The sequence below is a fragment of the Sapajus apella genome, unplaced genomic scaffold (genome assembly GCF_009761245.1).
Source record: "Sapajus apella isolate SASKATOON/1434 unplaced genomic scaffold, GSC_monkey_1.0 scaffold7, whole genome shotgun sequence".
In the NCBI taxonomy this organism is placed as follows: domain Eukaryota; kingdom Metazoa; phylum Chordata; class Mammalia; order Primates; family Cebidae; genus Sapajus; species Sapajus apella.
Genome location: NW_022436947.1, coordinates 13,075,202 through 13,091,851, shown reverse-complemented (window position 1 = coordinate 13,091,851; position 16,650 = coordinate 13,075,202). Strand labels below are relative to the sequence as shown.

At 49.1% G+C, this 16,650-nt stretch overlaps 1 protein-coding gene and 1 long non-coding RNA gene across 6 annotated transcripts in view; one reads left to right on the top strand and one right to left on the bottom strand.

Moving 5' to 3' along the window:
- The window catches only part of LEP (leptin), a 36,583-nt gene extending 28,888 nt beyond the window's left edge, over window positions 1-7,695 (top strand). For 3 of the 4 annotated variants that reach the window (XM_032276073.1, XM_032276076.1, XM_032276074.1), the window contains 2 exons: window positions 2,988-3,159; window positions 5,644-7,695. In XM_032276073.1, coding sequence (XP_032131964.1) covers window positions 3,016-3,159; window positions 5,644-6,003 — 504 coding nt within the window. In that variant the 5' untranslated portion in view covers window positions 2,988-3,015 and the 3' untranslated portion in view covers window positions 6,004-7,695. Of the gene's footprint in view, window positions 1-2,682; window positions 2,770-2,987; window positions 3,160-5,643 lie in introns of all 4 variants that reach the window. The other variant, XM_032276075.1, reaches the window with a different exon arrangement.
- Window positions 1,006-16,418, bottom strand: LOC116550219. Of its 2 annotated transcripts, none has more exons than XR_004268280.1 (2): window positions 16,176-16,418; window positions 1,006-1,277 (listed from the first exon to the last, which is right to left on the bottom strand). It is a non-coding gene; the product is annotated as an uncharacterized LOC116550219 (long non-coding RNA). The 2 variants fall into 2 exon arrangements; XR_004268279.1 differs by lacking the exon at window positions 16,176-16,418 and adding an exon at window positions 6,208-6,300.
- Between the last annotated feature and the right edge of the window lie 232 nt (window positions 16,419-16,650).

The window sequence follows — 16,650 nt, the reverse complement described above, 5'->3', positions numbered from 1 at the left end:
TACCTAACACTTGGAGTTTCTATGACTGGGGAGGAATGGAAGACAATATATTGGGCATGACTAGCAGCCTCTATGAAAAGGGTGATCTGTGTTGATGTGTGTGTGTGTGATGTATGTACGAATATGTGTGTTGTGTGTTGGGGGGACAGATTCTTGCAAGCACTTTAATCTCAGATGGATCTGTTACCAGTTCTCTCTGCAGACCCCCATAGGTTTCCCCTAAACCTGCCCCTCCTGTTGGGCAGTCTTACTCAGCGGCAGCTTCTCAGCTCCATGTTTTCAAGAAACCACAATTAATTTCCAGCCTCCACTGAAGCATATTATCAGTGGTGATAGAGGGAGCTTGTAAAACTGTTTTTGCACTTAGGTATTAGAGGGTGGCCATTATGTGAGAGTGACTATGACCACAGTTAATAGTCACTCTCACGATCTGGTAGTAAATTCTGGTAATAAATTCTCTTGGGAAGGAGGGTGTCACCAACACATGAATCCTAGCAAAGGAGGCAAGTTGATCTTGTACTGCATGGGGAAGACCCAGAGACACCAGGCGTCCCGTTGAGATAGCCCGTGGGAGACAATGGGCCAAATGCTTGATTCACAGTTGGCTACGGGTAGTATGGCCCACCTGCCTGGTAATTATAATAATTTACTCCCCAACCCTGCTCTGGACAGGCATACCAAGGGCAGGGGCCTCACAGGTTCATTTCATTTGCCCTTGTGGAGCCAGGTGGTGGTGTTAGCTCCATTTTACTGAAAGGAAAGGATGTTTGAAGGAAGTATCTTGCGCAGAGACACTAAACTAACAAGAGCAGAGCCTGCTGCTGGAGCCTCAGCGCCTAATCACTGCACTCCCCCACCTCTGCTAGGGTTTCACGGAATCAAAATGGGGATTAGCACTATTTAACCCAGTTCCACAAACACTTGGTTTATAACTCAGGTAACAAGTAGTTAATAGGAGAAGTTTTACTTTTTTAAGAGATAAATTTGCCTTTTCCCAAATTACTAGGTACACAGTATCTTTCATGTTTGAAGTTGAGATGGGGGTACAATATCACAGCTTCATCCCAGAGCAGGGCATTTGCTTCCACGTGCCATGTTCCCAGCAGCTGCCCTTGACTGGGAATTGGGGTATAATGTGGGCTTTTCCTTAAATCCTGGAGGCGCTGGAGGGTGGTGCCTTGCACTCCCGCCTTCTGGGTCTGAATCCTGACTATGTGATGGACCTGTTTGACTTTAGGCAAGTTGACTCCTTTTCCTGAGTCCCATATTTTTCTCTCCTGTAAAACTCAGATTTTAAAAAAATGACTCTGATCAAACATTATAAATAACATATAGACAGACTGCTTGTTTTTATTGTATTGCCAGAAAATGAATCCTACTAATATTGCCATCTATGGACAGAAAATGTATTACCTGTTTTCATCAAGACCCAGACGAGAAAGAACACAAAAAGCAGAGAGTAACTTTACTACCACTTCCAGAACCTTCATCCTAGTATTTACTCACATTTCATTATTATTTCAGGCTCATGCACATATACTTAGCATGGATCACTGGCCACAGACTTGCATACATTTAGCTTTATTACCTTTTGCCTCATGTATCTCATTAAAACTTTGCTGCTTAATCAAGGATCTGCATATCATTTTAATTTTAGAATTCACGGTTCCAAGACTTTGAAAGTTCCAAGTGTTCTGAGTGAATGTTATGTTATCTCCCACTGCCATGTCTTTACACCTCCCAACTTCCGGGCCACTATGGCCACCACTTTCTACTCTTAGTAACCCATACTCAGTGCTTAATCCCCAGCTCAGGTGACACTTCTTCCAGGGAGCCCCCTTTGCGCTCTGGTAGTATTTTTTTTTTTTTTTTTGAGACAGAGTCTCACTCTGTTGCCTAGGCTGGAATGCAGTGGCATGATCTCAGCTCACTGAAACGTCTACCACCCGGGGTTCATGCAATTCTCCTGCCTCAGTCTCCTGAGTAGCTGGGACTACAGGTCCCTGCCACCGTGCCCAGCTAATTTTTGTATTTTCAGTAGAGATGGGGTTTAGCCATCTTGGTCAGGCTGGTCTTGAACGCCTGACCTCGTAATCCGTCCACTTCGGCCTCCCAAAGTGCTGGGATTACAGGTGTGAGCCACCGCACCCGTCCTCTGGGAGTATCTTGTACCTTCCCTTTTTGCAAAGCCCTTTCCTTCTGCTTTAGAATGGCTCATTGACCTATTTGTTTCTCCTGTTAACTCAACTCCACTTGAGGGTGGAGAGCATCTATTGTTCACCATTGCATCCCTGGTGTGGAGCACTGTGTCTGACATATTATTTAGTCGATCAAGAAGTGCCAGTGGGATTCAGGCTCACGGTGGGTGGGAGAGAAAAGAATTAAGGAAGCAAGTGGTAAAGGCCGTCACAGAGTATCAGCAGGCTGCCGTGAGGGAGAAATGCAGAGGACGGGTGAGTAGCATAATCGCTAATGACAGGGTAATGATAGAGAACATTTCACAATGCCTTTAAGCTCTTTCGCATGCATTATCTAATTTGATCCTCATAAAAGCCTAGAGATAGATATATTACAGGGATGAAAGTGGAGTATTTTGTGATTATGTGATATGTTTAAAATTATACAGAGACTAAATGACTGGGTTCAAACCACACCTTAAAAGTCTGTTCTTTTTCCCTTGAGGCACGCACTGAAGTCTACATCATCCCTACCACGTCCATTCCATCATACCCTGGCCTCACTGCTCTGTGGTCTACAGAATACCTCATGGTGGTTTTATTTACCAGACAATAATCCTCTTCCTAAGGGGATGCATTTCATTAATACATATGTAGATCATGAATTGTCTTTGACTTTGAGGGGTTGGTAGCCAGGGCAGAAAGCAAAGCTGATTTTCATCCACATCCGGTAATGTGGTTGGTAATGGGGCAGATGAGTGTATTCTGAGATACCAGCTCCTTGCAATGTGTGGTTTCTTCTGTTTTCAGGCCCAAGAGGCACATCCTGGGAAGAAAAATGCGTTGGGGATGCCTGTGCCGATTCCTGTGGCTTTGGGCCTGTCTGTCCTATACCCAAGCTGTGCCCATCCAAAGAGTTCAAGATGACACCAAAACCCTCATCAAGACAATTATCACCAGGATCAACAATCTTTCACAAATGGTAGGGAGGGTCTGCGAGGACAAAGTAGAACTATGGCCAGCCCAGCACTGGTTCCTAGTGGGACTGGACCCAGATAGTCCAAGAGACATTTATTGAACACCTCCTGAATGCCAGGCGCCTACTGGAAGCTGAGAGGGATTTGAAAGCACAGGTCTCCCACTCATTCTGGTTCTTTCTTTTGGCCCAAGAACATTTAACTTTGCCACGTTTCCATCTAAAAATCATAGCATTTGGGCTGGGTGTGATGGTTCACACCTGTCATCCCAGCACTTTGGGAGGCCAAAGCAGGAGAATCACTTGAGCCCAAGAGTTTGAGACCAGCCTGGGCAGCATAGGGAGACCCTATCTCTACAAAAATAATTTAAAAATATTAGCTGGACATAGTGGTGCACACCTGTGGCCCCAGCTATTTGGGAGGCTAAGATGGGAAGATCACCTGAGCCTGGGAGGTTGAGGCTACAGTGGGCTGTGATCGTGCCACCATGCTCCAGCCTGGGCGACAGAGCAAGACCCTGTCTCAAAATAAGTAAATAAATAAATAAATAAACATCACAGGATTTGGTCAGGCACGATGGATCACATCTGTAAGTCCAGTGCTTTAGGAGGCCAAAGCAGGAGGATCAGTTGAGACCAGGAGTTCAAGACCAGCCTGGGCAACGTGGCAAGACCTCTATCTCTAATTTAAAAATAAAAAATAAAATTAGGCTGAGCATGGTGGCTCATGCCTGCAGTCCCAGCACTTTGGGAGGCCGAGGCGGGTGGATCACCAGGTCAGGAGATTGAGACTATCCTGGCTAACACAGTGAAATCCTGTCTCTATTAAAAATTCAAAAAATTAGCCAGGCATGGTGGTACATGCCTATAGTCCCAGCTACTGAGGAGGCTGAGGCAGGAGAATTGCTTGAACCCAGGAGGCAGAGGTTACAGTGAGCTGAGATCGTGCCACTGCGCTCCAGCCTACCTGGGTGACAAGAGCAAGACTCTGTCTCAATAAATAAATAATAATTAAAAAATAAGAAAAAAAATAAGAGGATTCTCTGATATCATGAGGCCTCATATGCTTATTTTCACTTTACCAAGGGGAAAACCAGGCCTCAGAGATTAGCTGAGGCACATGCAGGCACAGCCACAGCGTCTTTCCTTCCTCTCCCCTCTGTCCCTGCCTTCTGCACTCGCCTCCCTCCCTGACTGCACTTCCTTGAGTCTTAGTGCCTAGGACCAGAGGGAGCCGGGAAGTTCCCTGTGCCCCACCGGCAGGTGCAAGACCCCTAGCAGCATCTCCTCGGGGCCTCTACCCCATCTCTAATGTGCTTGTCATTAGGGCTCTTGTAGTTCCAGCTGATCTCTGGCCCCACCTCTCAAAGATACCCGAAAGAGTGAGTCTACCCTTTTTCACATTCAACCTTCTACTGATTTGCAAATAGCAGTCAGTGCCCACCCTGGTTCTTTCTTTGAGATCCAGCAGGACTAGACCTTCAGCCATTTCCCTTATGAGATCTGTATTTGAAATTAGGAAGATTAAGTGTGAATCTTCACACTTCTGATGTCTGTGAGATCTTCAGCAGGTTCCTTAGTGTCTTTAAGCCTTAGTTTCATCATCTGAGTAATGGGGATGTCACACACTATTCACAAGGTTGTTATGAGACCTAAATTAGCTAAAGCAAGTGAATCCTCCTTACCCCCTGCATGGAGCTCTCTGGAGACTTCCACATCTCCTGGTTATTGTGGGTGTCTCATGGTAGTCTTGGGCAGTTAGGGAGAAGCTCGGTGTCCAGAAACAAAGATGGCTTAGAACTAGATAAAGTCTTGGGCATTTTATAGAGAAAAACTCTTGTCTTCTCTCAAAATCGCCACTCAGCAAGGCTGCACGTGATACATCCCAAGTGCCCCAACTTGAGTGGTGTCAATACATGATGTCACGGGGGCCCAAGGGTAGTAACCACAGAGGTGTCAGCCTCAGTGCTGTGGGCAGACAGATGGGGAGAGCTCTCCCGGAACTAGAGACACTGGAGCAGGGTTGGGGGGCCTCACTGAGGATATGACCTTGATCTCTGAGGAAGAGGGACTGCCTGGAAAAGCTGACTGGGAGGAAGGACTCTGCTGGGGCGGAAGGGTCTAGGGCTGGCTGGGGTGGGAGCGCTTATGGAGGACCTCAGATGGCTGGGGAACAGACTCCACTAAATAAGACATAGGGAACCATGGCTGGGTTTTCAGCAGAGACCATGTAGGGAAAGGAATGACCTAGGAAAGCTGGTCTGGAAATGAAGGGAAGGCTGGTGTGGGAAGGGCAGGAATCTAGGAGACCAGCTTAGAGGTTTGGCAGTCAGCTGGGCTCAGGATACAAGGACCTGAACCAAAGTGGTGAGGGAGGGTGGAAGGAGGCAGCCCAGAGAACGAGCCTCCATGCCCACGGGGAAGGCAGAGGGCTCGAGGGTGATTCCTCTAGGGTGCTGAGCACTTGTTCTTCCTCTTTCTCCTGCACAGCAGGCGGTCTCCCCCAAACAAAGGATCACCGGTTTGGACTTCATTCCCGGATTCCACTCTGACCTGAGCTTTTCCAAGATGGACGAGATACTGGCGATCTACCAACAGATTGTCAACAGTCTGCCTTCCGGAAACTTGGTCCAAATATCCAATGACCTGGAGAACCTCCGGGCCCTTCTTCACCTGCTGGCCGCCTCTAAGAGCTGCCCCTTGCCCTGGGCCAGTGGTCTAGAGAACTTGGCAAACCTGGGGGGTGTCCTGGAAGCTTCGCTCCACTCCACGGAGGTGGTGGCCCTGAGCAGGCTGCAGGGGTCTCTGCGGGACATGCTGCGGCAGCTGGACCTCGGCCCTGCATGCTGAGGCCTTGAAGGTCGCTTTTCCCCCAAGGACCACATTGAGGGAAGGAACCAGCTGTCTCCAGGAAAAAAGAGCATTGCATGGACACTCCTTATCCAGGACTCTGCCCATTTCTCTGACTCCTCTAAACCACCCTTCCAAAGGCATAAGACCCTAAGCCTCCATTTGCTTGAAACCAAAGATTTATACACAGGATCCTATTCTTACCAGGAAGGAGGTCCGCCCAGCAAAGAGTGGACTGCATCTGGGACTCCCACCAAGGTCTTCAGCCATCAACAAGAGTTGTCCTGCCCCCTCTTGTCCCATCTCCCCCTCACTGCATGCTTCAATGTGACCAGCGGTGATTTCAGAGGGGACAGGGGGACGGGCAGAGCCTTTGGATGGCCAGAGCAAGGTTCCCTCTGAGAATTCCAAGGAAATCTGTGAAGGCTACATCCACACACAGCAGGAGCTCCAAGCAACAGTCCTCACACACACACCCCTCCACTGCCAAAAGAGCTATTTTCATGAAAAAACATCCCACAAATCTTGAGGGGTTTTTACTCTGGTGGTAAAGAAAACTCCTTTATTAGGTGGTCCTGAGACCTGACAAGCACCACTGGGTACCCACCCTGGCACACAGGTGAGTGCGGTTTGACTACTGGGAATGCAAGGTCCCTGAGGGCAGGCCACCAGGATGACCCTTCCCACTGGAGGTCACGTTCAGCAAGATGAACGGAGAGGTTTGGGGTTTGCCACCATCCTGCTGCTGTGTTTTTGCCATCACACAGTGGGTGGTGGATCTGTCCGAGGAAACTTGAATCAAAGCAATTAACTTAAGACTCAGCACCTGCTTCGTGCTCAGCCCTGACTGGGGCTATGGGCTGGAGAAGCTTACCAAATAAACATTAAGATTCAGTCCTGCTCCAGACCCTGCATTCCCCGTGGTCAAACTGCACTCACTTTTGTTCCAAGGCCGGCAATTTACCATGGCAGCCAAACAGCCGAACGCATAGCGCAGTCAGCAGCAGGTGGGAAATGGTGTGAGTGGAGGGTGGCCGTGCCCAGGGGCCCACAGGGAAGCCTGCTTGCATGTTGCAGTATGTTGGCTTTTCAGGGCATCTATTATTGCATGGTCACAAAATAACTGAGAATTTAAAATAAAAAATACCTAAGACCATAGCAACCGACAAATGGCAGGACCAGGACTCCAGCCCAGGTCTTCTGACCCCCAGAGCGTCCTGTGAGGCAGATAATGCTCTCTAGAGAGGGACTGGAATGGGGAGACTGAGTGCTTTCTGGAAAGGAGGAATTTTGAGGTAGAGTTTAAAGGAGGTGAGGGATGGGAATTGCCTGCAGAGAGAAGGCTGTTTTGCTGGAAGGTTTTGGGTGTAGAGAAGCAGAGGTGAAGGTATGGGCAGTGAGTTACAGCGAGAGGCAGAGAAAGAAGAGATGGGAGGGAAAGGGCCATGCTGAAGGGACCTCGAAGGGTAAAGAAGTTTGATATTAAAGGAGTTAAGAGTCGCAAGTTCTAGAGAAGCTGGTACCGTGGCCAGGGTCAGAACTACTCTGGAAAATGTGACCCAGATCATCACAACTACCTAATCAGTCTGGGGTGTCTCAGGCCTTTTGCTCACAAAACCTGGAACAATGGCTAATTCCCCGAGTGTGAAACTTCCCATGTTTTTGCAACTTAAAAAAAAAAAAAAAAAAAAAGAAAGAAAAGAAAAAAAGAAAATCAAAAGTTTGGTTGGGTGCAGTGGTTGATGCCTACAATCCCAGCACTTTGGGAGGCCAAGGCAAGCAGACCATGAGGTCGAAAGATCGAGACCATCCTAGCCAACATGGTGAAACCCCCGTCTCTATTAAAAATAAAAAAATTAGCTGGGTGTGGTGGCGCGCACCTGTAGTCCCAGCTACTTGGGGGGCTGAGGCACGAGAATCGCTTGAACCCAGGAGGCGGAGGTTGCAGTGAGCCGGAGATTGCTCCACTGCACTCCAGCCTGGTGACAGAGCAAGACTTTGCCTCACAAAAATAGAAAAAAATGTTTGTTTTTTTCAAAAAATCTAAATAAATTCACCTTGCCTGCTGGTCTTTGTTTCCTGTCACTGTTCGTGGAGGGGCTTCAGGAGAGCTGTTTGTGTGTGATAGGGCAAGGCCTGGCTGGCCCCCATCCACCACTGGGGTCAGCTCCGCCCTGGGCTTGGCCACAGCCAGCCACCAGTTATTAAGGCAAAAGGATTACCCCGAAGCCCAGAGCTGGCGAATGAACACATTCCGCAAGCATCAGGGTGCAAATCAGCCTCAAGAAGCACCAAATTACTAAAAGAAAAAAGAAACAACAGCCACACACACATACACACACAGCCATGCAAACAATCAAACAAAAAAAGCATACAGCCCAATAACAGACCCAGCCAGGTACATAGAGTGGAAAGAGGGAACCTCTCTTGCTTCAGGCACAGAGCATAGGCAGCCACCCCTGCAGTGTATGCAGAATCTGACAGTTTCAACCCAAGTCCTTGGGGACTTGGAGGGCTGGCCCTTCAAAGACAATCACTTCTATGAGCGACTTCAAAGACTCTCCCCTCTTCAAAAAAGTAGCTGGCTGCTCTGGGAATGAAAAGAAATAGTGACCCAGCACAGTGTCTGGGTTTAAGTGAACCTTTCTTCCCTTCCCATTCCAATTAGCAACAGGCTTGCAATGTCAGTGGTCCCAGGCCAGGGAGCATGTGGACATCAGCTCACCTTAGGCGTAGATGACAGCTGTTGCAACCCTCCTGCTGTCTTAGCTCAAGGCGCTGCAACAAATCACTTCCCTCCAGGAGTGCCTGGCCAGACCTCACAACCCCCACCCCCAAAGAGTTATTTTCCTGGAAACATCCTAAGTAGTGGTAGAAAATGAGAAAATGATTTCACTCCTTCCAAAGAACCCACCCACAGCCTGGGTGACTTCAACAACAGACATTTATTTCTCATGGTTCTGGGGGCTGGAAGACCAGGATCAGGGTGCCAGCATGGTGAGGTTCTGGGAACAGCCCCCTCTGGATTGCATACTGCCATCTTCCTGTGTGTTCTCACATAGCAGAGAGAATGAGAGAGCTTTGTGAGATCCCCTTCATGAAGGCCCCACTCCCACTCACGAGGGTGAGGGCTCCACCCTCATAACCTAATCACTTCCCAAAGGCCCCACCCCCTAACACCATCGCACTGGGGGTTAGGATCTCAACAGATGCATTTTGCGGGGACACACACATTTGGTCCTCTGCACCCGTGTACTAGGTTATGGGGAAGGAAGGGTGCTGCAAGCTCCTGAATGAGGGGAGACCACGGAAGTGGGGCCATCAGATGTGGCTGGCTGGGCCTCAGTGGGACACTTGCCCATTGGTGAAGTGCCTGACCTCCCATCAGGGCTCCTTTAGCTGCCAGTGGCAGAAACCCAAGACAAACCAACCTAAATCTAAAAAGGGAGAATGGGCAGGGCGGGGTGATTCATGCTTATAATCCCAGCACTTTGGGAGCCTGAGGAGGGTGGATCACGAGGCCAGGAGTTCGAAAACCACCCTGTCCAATATGGTGAGACCCCGTTCTTACTAAAAAATACAAAAATTAGCCAGGGAAGGTGGTGCACACCTATAGTCCCTGCTATTCGGGAGGCTGAGGCAGGAGAATGGTTTGAACCCATGAGACAGGGCTTACAGTGAGCCAAGATCGTGCCACTGCACTCCAGCCTGGGCAACAGAGTGAGACTCCATCTCAAAAAAGTAAAAAATAAAAATAAAATAAAAAGAGAGAGGCCGTCATGCCTGTAATCACAGCACTTTGGGAGGCCGAGACAGGCGGATCACGAGGTCAGGAGTTCGAGACCAGCCTGACCAATATGGTGAAACGCCGTCTCTACTAAAAATATAAAAATTAGCCGGGCGTGGTGGCAGGCAACTATAATCCCAGCTACTCAGGAGGCTGAGGCAGGAGAATTGACTGAACCTGGGAGGTAGAGGTTGCAGTGAGCCGAGATTGTGCCACTGCAGTCCAGCCTGGGTGACAGAGTGAGACTTCATCTCAAATTAATTAATTAATTAATTAATTAAATAAAAAGAGAGAATGAGCTAGCCACAGTTGCTAAGAAGCCCAGGCCCTGGCCATCTCTTACAGTTGTTCCTTTGCATTTCTTTCTTCTCAGATAGCCTCTCCCTCTCTGCGTGGCGGCACAGACAGCCTCCAGCATCTCCAGGTCCTTGGGGTTCTCGGTGTCCAGGACCTCGGGAGATGAGCTACTCTCTCTGTCAGTAGTGCCAGCAAACACTTTATGGAGGGCTCCTATTGGCCAGGCCTTGTCACAAGCCCACCTCTGTTGCCATGGGCAGCCCCATGTGAACCATGTGGACTGAGAGTGGGCATCAAGAATCCCACCGCAAGATGCCCAGAAAAGTAGATAAACAGGCCAAACATGTGCAAAAAGTAGAAAACATATTTCCGCTACCGCATGTCCTGCTCTCTGGAGTCACTGAAGTTCATGACTTAGCTTGGGAAGACCTTGAGTCCCACCTCACTCCCCGGCCATTCCCACTACTGCCCACTTCTCCCACCAAGCCAGCCCCTCCTGCCAGGCCCCGGTTCTGGCCCACCCTCGCCACTGTGTGACAAAGGTCAATCAGTGGGGAATGGGGGTCTGTGGGTAAACGCCCCAGCCTCCCACACTCCACAGGGGCAATTGTGGGGTGCTTTCTTCATGGGATTGAGACCTGGGGCTCACATCAGTAACCAGATGGTAATTCCTCTTTACTGGATTTCCCCTGCCCTGCCTCATTCTCCCCTATCCTCACTCCTGCTTACCAGGCATATCTCCCAAATAAACCTCCTGCGCCAGCATTCTCCTCTCAGGCTCTCCTCTTGGAGGTCCCCAAAGTAAGACAGCTGCAAGGAAAACAGAGCTGGGTTTGGACGCTGAGAGGGTTGGGAAACAGGTTGTAGGGAGGTGCAGGAAGCACACACCAAGACCCAGAGGGAGGCCTCCGTGTCGTCCTGAGGAGGGAGGACAAGGACAGGGACCCTCAGGAAGAAGGGATCCGCTTCAGAGAAGGACCCTTAACACGAGACAGAGCAAGGACAAGGAGAGGCACCGCCGGATGGCAGAAGGACAGGATCCATAGAGAAAGAGAGATGAGGGAAATGAAAGAGGAGAAATAGATTTGAAGAGTTCAATATCACCTTACGATGCAACTAGTCTGGTCCAGTGCCCAGCACAATGCAGCTAAGCTATATTGAAGCGCACATTTGATTTCACTGCCTGGCAGATGTCCCAGGGCCTTGTGGGGACGACAGACTGTCAGTGCTGGTGTGAAGCAGTGAACCAAGACAGAGATCTAGCAAATCAAACCAGGAAGGAGTGGTAAGAACCAGCTGCAAGGGGCAGGAGAGGCAAGTCCTGACGCTCACAGGAAAAAGCCAAAGCCGCAAATATCAGGGCCTTGAGCTCTACCCCAGCCCTGCTTGGGCCTCAGGTGTCCCATGGAAACCAACTCCCTCCACCCAAGGGGGCATCGTGGTATTCCTGCTGTGCAGCTGTCCCTCCATAGTAAATGATACTGTGTAGGGAGAGAAGCCTTTAGACCATTTGTAACTGTGCAATGGGTTCACCTTGCCTGCTGCCTGTAGACAGAACCGATTTATCAAGACTAAAGAGTAATTCATGCAGAGCAGGCTGTGCAGGAGATGGTAGTTTTACTATTACTTAAATCAGTCTCCCCCAAGCATTAGCGGATCAGAGTTTTTAGACAATTTGGTGGGTAGGGGCTTGGGAAGTGGGGAGTGCTGATTGGTCAGGCTGGAGGTAGAACCCCGCCTGGTCAAGTCAGGTTTTCTTACTGTCTTCTGTTCCTGGTGCGATGGCAGAACCGGTTGGGCCAGATTGTGGGTCTGAGTGGGGTCAGCTGATCCATGGAGTGCAGGCTCCACAGCATATCTCAAGCACTGATCTTAGGTTTTACAACAGTGGTGTTACCCCAGGAGGAATGTGGGGAGGTTCAGACTCTTGGAGCTCAGAGCTGCATGGCCCTAAATTGTCATTTATGATCTTGCAGCTACTTCATCAGTCCTGCAAAGGCAGACTGGTCCCCAGGCGAGAAGGGGGGCTTTTCGGGAAAGGTCTGTTATCAATTTTGTTTTAGAGTCAAACCATGAACAGAATTCCTTCCCAAAGTTAGTTTGACCTATGCCCAGGAATGAATAAGAACAGCTTAAAGGTTAGAAGCAAGGTGGAGTTAGGTCTGATTTATTTCACTGTCATCATTTCCTCAGTTATAATTTTGCAAAGGTGGTTTCACAATTGCAAAGGAAGCTGGGATCCCTGTCTTCTTTCCCGCCTCAGAAATGAGGCTCCTATCTCTCCCTTCATAACCTTGATCCACAGTCGCCTGCGGCCAGCTCGGCCCACCTCTTCCCTTGCTTACTTCAGATTCCTTCCAGGGCCAGGGCCAGACCACTACTCAAATCCCATCCCACCCACCCCAGACAGAATCCTCCTGAGTCCAGGAGACTCTGAGAGTGCAGAAGGAACTGCCAAGGGACCTATTCAGAGGTCTGCCAGTGTGCCTTCTGGGGCCTCGCTTCAGCCAGCTTAAGCCAGACCCTCAGGTGCCAGAGACTTCCAGACAGAGACAGACCCTCCCTGCAGAAGGTTGGTGTTTCATCTCAAGCAAATGTCCCCAGTCACACCCCAGGAAAGCACTCCTGAGGCTATGATGACTGCCCTTTAATTCCTGAGAAAACATCAACCCTCACAGCTTCACCTTTCCTGTGTAGAAAATGTGTACATTTCTCTGAGGGAGAGCTGATAGGTGCTGTGCCAGTCACACGGAGCAAAGCCTCCCCCACCAGGCCTGAGACAGTCACAGAACAGGGGGCTCTCTCCCTCTCTTGGGCTTGGATTTGGCCTCTGACCTAAAATCTGGAGCTGGTCTGCACAGCCCAGCAATGATCTGGGGCTCATGGAAACAGTCTAGGAACCCCCTCCATACTTCAGTATGGAGCAATTGAGGGTCCTGCCTCACCTTGGGGGAGCATGTTGGGTGTTCATTACTCAGTTAATTTAATTGGATGATGGAACTGAGGCTTAGAAGCCTTACAAGACCTGCCCCCAAAGAACTCACATCTGAAGATTAGAATCTGAACCTGACTTGCAATGCCCAGGTGCCATAAATATACATGTAGAAATGGAAAGACAGGTATAGATTGATGGATAGTTCTTTACTTGCCCCATCTGTGCCCCAAACACATACACTCACAGACATTTCTAGCCATCTTCTGCTTGCCAACCCATCCTCACCTCTTCCTGCAGAGGGATAGCCATCAGGAAATGCACTTCCTGGCCATGTTGCAGGGGTTCAGTCAGGGTGGTGGGAGAAATTATAAGAGAAAAATTATAGAGGAAAGGATGCAAACCTTCTTGGAAGGCCAGGAGGTTTTTGCAAAAGTCTCAGCAAGGAATGAGCCGAAGGCATTTGTTCTTACCCAGAAGCAATTAGGCAGGAGTAGGTACAAAGGAATGTAAGGGAGTTTATCTAAAGAGCTTGTTTGCTCATGGGGTCCTAGACCAACCTTTGAACATGACTGCTGTCTACTCAGGGAGTCAACAATGTTATTACCCACAAATGGCATTTGCTTTAGGCCTCAGAACCTGGCCTTTAATCACTCGTAGGAATGCTGTCTCCGGGGAGGGCAACCATGTTGATTATCCACAAGTGTGTTGACTCAAAGCCTTTGTCGTTAAATCTATACTGAATAAATGTCTGCAGCACCAGCTGGTGAGGGCTGTGGTGCTGACTTTTTACAGCACCCTCCTCAGGGTCTGTCAGTGTCCTGGACCCCTAGCCCAGTCTTTCGCTGGATATCTGTGTCTCAGTGTATTTGTTCATGTCTCTAGGTCAGAGTCTGTTGGTCAGACCCAACACCATGTCACTATCCTAATGGTTTTTGTTTGTTTGTTTGCTTGCTTGCTTTTATTGTGCTTGTTTGTTTGCTTTAGAGATGGAGTCTTGCTCTGTTGCCCAACCTGGAATACAGTGATGCCATCATAGCTCACTGCAGGCTCAAACTCCTGGGCTCAAGTGATCCTCCTGCCTCAGCCTCCTGAATAGCTAGAACTACAGGAACATGCCACCATGCCTGGCTAAGTTTTTTCATCTTATTTTTTAGAGGTAGGGTCTTGCTATGTTGCCCAGGCTGGTCCAAACTCCTGGCCTTAAGTGATCCTCACCATTTCAGCCTCCCAAAGTGCTGGGAAGTGTCCTAAAGTTGAGTAGCTTACAGCCTGGGTTGACTGTAAACACACACACACACACACGCACACACACACACACAGAGCTGGCTCCAGGGCTCACCCACAGATCTGCCTGCCTTCCCACCAGCACTGCCAGAAGCCCTCTCCATTACTCCCCTGCCCTGCTCCTTCTCTAGGGTGAAGAGTTCTTTAAATCATAGTCATTGTTGCTGGATGTGGTGGCTCACTAATGTAATCCCAGCACTTTGGGAGGGCAAAGTGGGCAGATCACCTGAGGTCAGGAGTTTGAGACCAGCCTGGCCAAATAGAGAAACCCTATCTCTACTAAAAATTAAAAAATTAGCTGGGCATGATGGCAGGTGCCTGTAGTCCCAGCTACTCCGGAGACTGAAACAGGATAATCACTTGAACCTGGGAAGCAGAGGCTATAGTGAGCCAAGATCATGCCACTGCACTCCAGCCTGGGTGACACAGGGAAACCCCTTCTCAAAAAAAAAAAAAAAAAATCATAGTCATCGTTTCCCTGATCTTCACTCCATCCACTCTTTTTCATTTCCATATATTTTACTTGTACATTTGTTTACTAATTAATATCTACCCCGATAAGAATGTAGGCTCTGCCGGGCATAGTGGCTCATGCCTATAATCTTAGAACTTTGGAAGGCTGAGGCAGGTGGATATCACCTGAGGTCAGGAGTTCGGAACCAACCTGGCCAACCCGTCTCTGCTAAAAATACAAAAAATTAGCTGGGCATGGTGGTGGGCATCTGTAATCCCAGCTACTTGGAAGGATCAGGCAGGAGCATCGCTTGAACCTGGGAAGCAGAGGTTGCCGTGAGCAGAGAGCACACCATTGCACTCCAGCCTGGACAACAAAAGCAAAACTCCATCTCAAAAAAAAAAAAGATAAAAGAAAGAAAAAAAAAGAAAGAATGTAGATTCCCAGCAGGCAGGGATTGTCTTTTGGCCTGTTTTGTTTCCAGCTAGATCCCCAGCACCCAGGCTAGATCCTGGCATAGAGTAGGTACAATCTGTTGGCTGAATGGGTTTTTAACCTCAAAAGCTGATGCCTCATGTCCCCTTAGCATTTAGGTACAAAAAAGATGCGTGAGGGGAGGTGGAATGCTGGGCAGTCTGTCCACTTAGAGGACTCCAAGCCAGGCATGGTTGCCAAAGCCTTGTCATGTGGACAAGATTGGAGGGAGATTGGGGATCAACAAGTAGAATGTGACAGAAGGCAAGCTTTGGCTTAGCCTCACCATCAGAACCACTCTTTGATAGCAGCGCCAGCTGGGGCAGACTGTGGGCAGATTGCTGCGGCAATGGCACCCAGGTGTGACTCCTGCCTTCTGGTGTCCACCCCCGAGGTCGTCTCCCTGCAACACTGAGACACTGGGTTTGGCCACGTGACCTGCTTGTCACAGTGGGACAACAGCAAACAAGACACAAGCAAAGGTTGGAAAAGGGCTTGCCCATGGGGGCTTGTCCTCTCTCGCTGCAGGGAAGTCTTCAGGCACCGTGCAAAGGAGCCCACACTGGCCTCCAAGAGGGTAAGCGACCCTGTGGAGAGAGGCCCCAGCCATCCCAGCTGTATTAGTTGGTCTTTTTTTTTTTTTTCCTATATTTTCTGATGCTGTGACATCTTGGGACCTCATTGACACTGCAGGGACTGATCCTCCCAGATTAGCTAATTCCCAGAGATAGCAAACAGCTTAAGAGGTGCATGCCTTTCAAATTAAAATCAACCAGTCTAGAGTCCCCACCCCAAGCACCTCTTCTATTGAGCTGTCATACTCAGGGCCACTGTCCCCTCCCCTAATCTTCCCAGGGCCAGGTACCAGACAACTAGAGCCAGCCCCCATGCTCCAGAGCCCACTGAAATTACTCAAACTAGCCAATCCTAAACCTGCTTACCCTCACTTGCCTTGCTTTTTCTATGCAGTTGAACTGGTGCTCAAACCATGCCAGCTGGACTAATTGTCCATCTCTCAGCTTTGCTTCCTTCATCACTGGCTTTATTCTTAGATAGTGGCAAAGACGACCATCAAAAACTCCAGGCCTATACCTTCCAGATTGGCAGCTGCCCAGGAAAGAGAGCTCTCCTTCCTAATTGTTTCAGCAAAAGTCCCAGAGCTGACTCTCATTGGTCTGGCTTGAATCACATGCCTATTGTTGAAACAATCACTGGGGCCAGGAAAATGCAGGACTGTGATTGGTTAGATTTGAGTCAAACCAAGGAAGGGATTAATTGCACTTGGAATAAGAATGGGGACAGGGTAGTTTCCCAAAGGAAAAGAGGGTCTGTCACCAAAAAGCTGGAGGAATGGGTCCTGGGAAGGCAGAAACAACAGATTCCCTCCAGGAATGCTCTGAGCCTTTCTTTCCTGGC